We start from the raw sequence: 7,827 nt of genomic DNA, 5'->3' as shown, positions 1-7,827 counted from the left end.
GCCCATATCATTACAGCTTTATCACTAATGGTTATTTTCCTGGACAGACATGGAGCTGGAAAAGTGTACGGTAGAGAATGTCTTGTGAAAATTGCTGAAGAAAGGAAAGTCATCAGAAGCAAGAATCCAAATGCAAATTAAGCCGCTAATAGTGAAATGCAACAGATCTCTCTTGGAAGCGAAGACCTTTGCTCTGTTGAAGAGAGACAGAAGGGCGGCCACAGGACCTTTCCATGCTCCACAGCCAACACGCTCAATCAGATGAGCTTGGCCTTCGCTCCCCTTCAGACCTCACCCTCCCTGTCAAGCCGCTAACAAGTGCCATTTATGATGGTTCTTTCTGGGATGTGGTTGCCTCTACCTCGGGAAATTGGATTGAGCTTATTCCTCATACGCCACAAATTGGGCAATAACTTTCAGTCACTACCCACGGACTAGACTTGAGTCAGCCAACTAGAACTGAAAGGTCTTCTAAAGCCTATTACCAGCCTCCTGAAATATCCAGTCTCTAAACGGACTTAGCACATGAGACACAGGAGTGCCAATATTTATTAGGTGCTCACGCTGTTTTCCCCGATCAATTTTAGCCATGACCCGAGACGTGGTGTGCAGCAATGCAAAGCACAAGCAGCCAGAACAACACTGTCTTTGCTGAGGTTTATTTGCTGAATTGTGGTCCTATATAGCAGATCTTCACCTCTTATAACTTCCTTCATGTCCATCATCTCCAGCGGCACTGCAGCAGGTCCCCAGGAAGGATCTCCCCCCCCAGCACACTTGGGTCTCTGGTCCTGGCTTGCACAGATGCGATGGGCAGCGCTCACGGGAAACGCACGCCAGAGGGTCTCGGGCAGGAGCTGGCAGTGCTCACACCGACGCGACCATGGGTGTTTCTCAGCCCACGTTAGATGTCCCACTAAAACCTAATTTTAAAAAATTTTATTACAAAATACAGACCGGCATGGATTCCAAAAGAAATCTGACCACCCGCAAGAGAACAGGAGCCCTCGAGCATTACGGCACGAGAGGATGATCAATAAAGAGTGAAAACCAGGCAGGCTGGACCCTGTTGCTTTGTCTTCACGCAGCCATTACCCAGAGGAGGGACATCTTGCAAATTCATCACTTTTCTTCAATTTTTTTTTCTTTCTGTCATTCTATGATTAGAGAGAGGATACAACTACAATTGAGCCCTTTGGTAGAATTTACTTCAGTGATTAAAATAACTGCATGGAATTAGCACAATTCGAACATTATTTTTTATCTTGAGTGGCAGAAAATCATTGCTCCTGGGATAATTCTTAACCTAACAGAATGACCTCTATGAAATAGATCCAAAAGTTTTATGATTTTTCGCCTTCATGCTAATTTAATGTAGTCCAATTGTTTAATCTTAAAACGAACACATTCCAAATAAAGTAACACAGTTTACAACAAGACACTGTAGGAAATAATTAGGTTGCAAGTTCTGGAGGCTTTAATATGGTTGAAATTATATAACTATCTTCACATTCCCTGTATGGTCCTATTAAATGCAGTAGGCATTGATGTCGCTAGCTGTCAGGAAGCAAAATGAAAAATAGTTTTAATAGCTGCTCTTTGACCTGTTTTATATTTTATGTCAATTATAACAGCACACAACCATGCATAATTATGAAGCATAGATGCATTAAAATGTACACATAATTTGTGTTCTTATGGCAACCACTGCATTAGGATCTAGAAAACAAACTGATGACTTCCTATTGTTAAGTCGTCTTAATATCAAATATGCAAGAGTTTTGTCTGCCTACTCGCTTTGTGTAATTTAAAAAAAAAATTCTGAGACAAACAAGAATCAGCATGTAAGTGTACATCTGCCGTCTGTACTGAGTCTCCAAGTACAGGGAACAGCGTTCACCACAACTGCAGAATTAACACAGCCATGCATGCAAACATTCAGTCCTGAGTTTTTAAATGATCTCTTTCATTCACCATAGAAGTTATTTGCTGGTTCACAGCAGATCCACAACAGTGCTTTGGCTTCATTTGGGTCTTAAGCAGGAGCAACTGTTTCTCTGGTTTCAAATGGGGACAGCCATCCTATTTTCTGAAGCAAGTTGATAAAGATGAAAACGTCATCTAGGACCTAACAAAATTTTGCACGCTAAACCAAAATCGCACAGGTAAGTGCCTGAGTTTGAAGGTGACTGTTTAAAAAACAGTCCTCAGATCTTGCTCCCAACACAGAAGGTACTTGTATGTAAAGCAGAAAATGTGGACGTGTTCACGCCACAAAAAAATATCATCATATAGCCTTCCCGCAGAGACGCTCTGAAGCAAAGGAATCTGCATCCTCTGCAGCGTGCTCCAGGATGCCACCAATAACTGCAACACAAGCAAGTATTTTCACGTCCTTTGAGGTGCTATTAGTGAAGATGATGAGATCACGGGTTTATTTCTCTGCTTCAGGAGGCATCTGAACCACCTCAGGGAACACACTTCCTACCTGAAGCGTTTCCTTTCGCCCCACGGTCCGCACCGTTGCTGGGGCTGCCTCCCCCCTACCCCTTCTCCTCCCCTGCCCCAGGATGGTGACGAAGCTCACACTTCGACTGCAGATCTTACTGACGCTTCCAAGCGCTCCCATTTCCAGTGCTGGCATACATCACCCCCTGGCTTCTGTCATAAAGGCAAGTTCACGGAGTGTTTTTTAAAAAAAACGAAACCTGTGAAATCCGGAAAATTCATCCTCTGCGAAACCGAGATGTGCCGTATTTTAACTGGGATCTTTCTTATTGAAGTCATCTGCTCGTTTCACCATCTGCAGAAGGTTGCAGGAACAGACAGGGCACTGTGACGCTGGTGCCAGTATGGGAACATCCCCTGATACACTCTGGGCTTGCAGGAAGCCCAGCTGAAGAATAGATAAATGCAAAACGCACCCGTAAGTGCATGCAAACATCTGCCTTGCAGCTGGCTGTCTTGCCCGGCTCTGCTGCTGGCCTGGACGTTGGGGTCCTGCCTGGGAAGATCCATGCACGTGGCCTCACTGCTTTATTGGCATCAATTCAGTATCCAAGGAGGAGGATTTAAAGAAACCACCAGAAACCCTACACATGCTGCAGACCTTCCCTGGACACGGATCGATGAGCCCGCGCACGTAGAGCAGAGCTGGCGCACAGTACTGCTGGTTTACTTAGCACATTTAAGCCCAAACCGCAGCCCCGTTATTTGAAGAAAAGTTGGCAGATCAAACATCTTATACATCGATTCTTTAATAATGTATCCTTGTGCTCCGCATAACAAATCCCTGCCTTTCTGAAAGGATGTGTGGAATTTCATGGAAAATCATGTCTCGCACAGAGTCCCTGAGGACAATTTTTGGGGGCGTCTATAGGTATCTTCCCATTTTAATCTATTTTAGAATACTAGCTACAGAACCCCGGTGGTTTCATTCATACTAAAAATATACCTGCAAGATACAACTATTACATTTTGCTTAACATTCAAGACAGGTCAGCTATGTTGGACACCACTTCCCAGCAGGAGGAAGGAGCGCTCCCTAGGAAGGGGGACAAGAGAAGGGCAGCAGTTTAAGTTCTCGACAGAGCTGCCGCTTTGCACGGAGCCATCAGGGCTGGCAGAGCACCGGGGCACAAGCAATCCCTCCTGTCCCGGCGTGCGCCGAAGCTCGCGCCTCTCGACACGCAGGCGGGCTCTCCGCGCGGTTCCCGCGTGCCTCGGAGGCTGGCGAGGCAGCGTTACGCACCCCGCGCGGTGCTCTGCAACGAGCTGTGGGGCCGCAACGCAGTTTAGAGCTAATAGTTTTTTCTGAGGACACTTTAGCCCTTTGAATTAAGGCTTAGCTCAGATCTCACAAAAGCCAGGGTCCTCCCTCCCCAGCACAAAGGATCCCTTGGCTGAAGGTCTGCTGAAAGAGCACGCCTGTGCTGGCACGTAGGCTTCTCGCAGGGCAGAGGAGGGAATGCTGCATCGCATAGCTCTGCTAAAAGCCAAAACTTCAGTCAAAGCAGAACTGAGACAACCAGCGGAGCGCCAAGATTTTGCTCGAGCCGCTTAATCTTTATCCAGCACGCTTACTGCTTGCTGCCGGTTGGAGCGGCTCCCCTCACTCAACTCCATGCGGTTTCATGGGGGATTCATTCCTACCGCAGCTGGCCTTTTCCCTGGAACGGCAAACAGTGTACCTAAAACCAAAATACTTTCCTTTAAGAATACGCCAAGACTCAAGCGATCGCAAAACTGAGGGAAATGTATTACGTGACCTACTCAAGTGGTTATTTCTACCCCAAAACAGGCACAATTATATTACAAGGGCAGGATACAGCATCCCCCACCTGACCAAAGCCCCCCACAGACCACCTCCCACAAAGCCAAGTGCAAATATGCCCAACAGCTTACTCAGGATGTGCTGTCACATCCACGGCTGCTGAAGCCATCCTTCTGGAGACAGACCACGTACAAAGACCAAGCGACGAGCACAGATCTCCGCAGAACGGAGACCTTCTCTCTTCTTACCCAAGCACGGTCCTGAGCAAAGCCACAGACTCTATGTGCCATTTCCAAACAATAAAGGTCTGTAAAAAAAAAATCACTTCCCAGCAATACTCTGCTGGTTGAGCAGGGCATTGTCCTGATAGCACCTCAGCATTCGTTACGGCTCACTAATTTCTCTAGTGGTATTTCTTTACAAAAATGTGTATTTCAGAGTCTGGCAGAAGTTTTACTTGGTCGAATTTCAAATGTAGAACATGACCTGCAATCTGGTTTCCACTTGCCTACGTATTTTCTTCATCACAAAGCTGGTTAATATAGTATCTTGGAGAACTACAACTTGCACACTCTCATTTTATTACGACCCCGGTCGTTCCTCAGCCACGTGCATGGGCTGAGGCAGTTCAGACCTGCAGTATTGCTACAGGATACAGAGCTTGAGCTCGATCCCACAAGCTGCAGAAGGATCCATAACATTCACTCCCAGCAGCCACCGATGTATTTTCCCCAGGTCTTTGTATGGGCCTCCTAGCTCTTTCAAGTAATCTCACGGTTGGAAAATGCCATCTTCAACAGAAGGAACTCGCCTCTAACAACTCGAGACATGAAAGAGCTTTCAGCAGAAGGGCAGCTTAGGTTTTGGGGTTTTTGTTTGGTTTTTGTTTGTTTTGGTTCTTTTAATAAGAAGGAAAAGGCACTGATTTAGGGATTTCCCTTAGATTTGCTCTGGTTTACACTCAAATATAACTAAGCAATTTAAAAAATAAAAATAAAACTGAACTCTCTAGGCAGCCACCAACAGACACAAACCACCACTACAGACCTGTAACACTTTGTAACTTTAACTCTGCATTTCTCTGACTTTTCCTGCCTGGATCCCCCAACTGCAAATAAAGGCAGCACCCGAAACACAGGTACTGGACTCGTACTGACAATAACTAGATTCCTAACAAAACCACGGCAGGTGATGTGGCCAAACTTACTTTTCTGCCATGAGGCACCAAGCTGGGGAGTTCTTGGGGTGGGGGGAGACAACACTGACACAGACCCTCTGCACCAGACTTCACCCAAGCAACCCAAGTGAATTGCTAAAACATTTTTTTTTTGCTTAGATAACATTTTAAAAGTGGCTTCCCTGTTCTGTTTCATACAGTTTAGGAAATTTAAGAATATTACATCTAGGAAAGAGGACAACCAGGGAAACAGGCTGGTGATTGTAGTTAGCAATCAACGCTCGTGCTGAATGAACTTGGATGAAGATTTCTAGAATGCTCTAAAGTAAACCTAGACAAAAACTTCTCAGCCCCATTTAATTTACACTGCACATACAGCTAGTAAAGATAGGTTAAAGTTGCGCTTCTCCTTCTTCAATTACTTCTCAAGCTGATTCTGAAGATTTGCACAAAACTGACATCCTGCCTGAAACAGGAAAACTGAAAAATAACTGTTTCCTTGTCCCCACTCTCTGAAGTGAACAGTCGTTCAGTTATTTATGTACAATTCCTCACTCTTGATCTTAAAACACCATCTGTTACCTTGGTGCTAGGCTTTACCACGATCCAGAGGTGAATTTGGGTAATGCTGTAGGTAGTTATGAATTGGATGAGCACTTGAAGTTTTACCCCTCAGGGGCTGGCACAAAGAAAAGCGCACACCCCACACACACTTCTGGTCGACAGGCGAGAGGAAACATCAGCAGTACGAGGTGGAAGAAGTACCTGGCCACACAACTGACACTAATGCTGATTTTATCTGGTTTTGCTATGAACAGTGTTGCCCAGCACTTAGCTCACTAAGCGTTAAGAGTGAACTCTCAGAGTAAAAACCTCTGGGGAACCAGGATCATCAGATCCCCAGAAAGCAAGCGTTTTACTCGCTTTCCTCATCCTACGACCAGCTTCTTGCATAAAAACCTGGTGGAGACCGAGGAGATAAGTGAGGAGCTTCAGCGAGTCACCAAGGCGGCTGCTGTCAGGGATTTTACAGGAATTTGGAGTTTGTTGCTGCTGCAGCAGTGGAGGAAGAACTTCCCTGGGTTATTTACTTGAAGCAATGCTTTTGCTCTGTTGGAAGCTTTGATTTCAGCTCTCCCCACCCCACACTGTTAAATTGTCACACACGCTTGTAAACAGGAGGCTCCGCCGGTTCCCTCAGAGTGGTTTGAGCAAACTAACATCATAACAAGAGTGTTTATGGAAAAATGCTTAAGCGCTGAAGCAGAAAGGGCTTAGCACTGATCAGACCTCTCTTCCACCTTTATTCTTCACTATCCACATTGAAATGCAAATATCAGTGCAGGGTTTCCACCAGCGTGCCACTCACAAATTGAAAAGCAGTTTTTATCTATGCAAATGTAAGCATGGTAATTGAAGTTAATCAATCAATGCTAGCTTTCACTAAAACCTTGAACATGATTGAATAAAGTAATTATCATTCAGCAGAAAATGATGAAGTTGTAGACAGCATGAACCTTATTAAAGGAGGATTTTGAGTCACAATGGCTTAATTTAGCTAACAGCCCAGCCTTAGCCCAAGCAACACACTACCCTCGCTGTCTGGAATTGTTTTAGGGGCTGGGGGGGAGGGGGGAAAAGGGGGGACTTTTTTTTTTTATTTTTACAGTGTTGGATTAGTAAAAGGTACTTGTTACACTACAAAGGATAAGCCATAATTAACATCCTTCTTTACTCTAAATAGATCAATGAACAAAGATTGCTATGACACAGTAAAGGTGTCCAACAGGAACAATAGGTGATTAAAACTATTATTATGCTTTAAAATAAAAAAGAGATAATGGAACTATTAGTTTTAGAAAGGGACTGAGGCGGGGGGAGTACTGGAGAAGTGCAATAACATGGACAGTAGCATGATGCAAGAGAAAAAGTGGCCGCAGTATTTTCATTTTGTTTCTGTTGTTTTAAAGCAAGCAATTCACCACCACTGCTTTGTCCAGAGAAACCCAGCCAGCTACCCGGCATCTCCAGGAATTCACAGTAACGAGAAGAATAAAAGAAGCTTGCCATAATCAACCTAATACTGTTGAACTTGGTGACCTCAAAAGAAGTTTCTCCCTACCCCAGTCAGAAACCCTGGTGAACACTTTCCGCGCGGATTACAGCTAAACTACCCCTGGCAGGTGAGCTGCGCCGGGGAAGGAATGCCTCCTTTTCAGTACGGGTTTTTCCTCAGGTCCCTATTTCCTCTCTCCAAAGGAAAGGACCGCACTACGGTCTGAGGCCTGACATACCATGCTCAAGCCTTACTTTACCATTCATCTTCCCGATTATCAACTAGTTCAACCTGTTATTTTTAGTTCATCTCTTTTTCAGA

General features: G+C 45.0%; 1 protein-coding gene across 2 annotated transcripts in view; it reads right to left on the bottom strand.

The window, feature by feature from the left end:
* Positions 1-2,599: 2,599 nt before the first annotated feature.
* Positions 2,600-7,827, bottom strand: part of GPD2 (glycerol-3-phosphate dehydrogenase 2) — a 75,371-nt gene continuing 70,143 nt past the window's right edge. For both annotated transcript variants that reach the window (XM_052791963.1, XM_052791964.1), the window contains one exon: positions 2,600-2,896. In XM_052791963.1, the coding sequence (XP_052647923.1) occupies positions 2,759-2,896 (138 nt within the window). In that variant the 3' untranslated portion in view covers positions 2,600-2,758. The remainder of the gene's footprint in view (positions 2,897-7,827) is intronic.

Source organism: Harpia harpyja, chromosome 7 (assembly GCF_026419915.1).
Source record: "Harpia harpyja isolate bHarHar1 chromosome 7, bHarHar1 primary haplotype, whole genome shotgun sequence".
NCBI lineage: Eukaryota > Metazoa > Chordata > Aves > Accipitriformes > Accipitridae > Harpia > Harpia harpyja.
The sequence above is the reverse complement of the archived record's forward strand: the minus strand, read 5'-3'. Positions and strand labels throughout refer to the sequence as shown.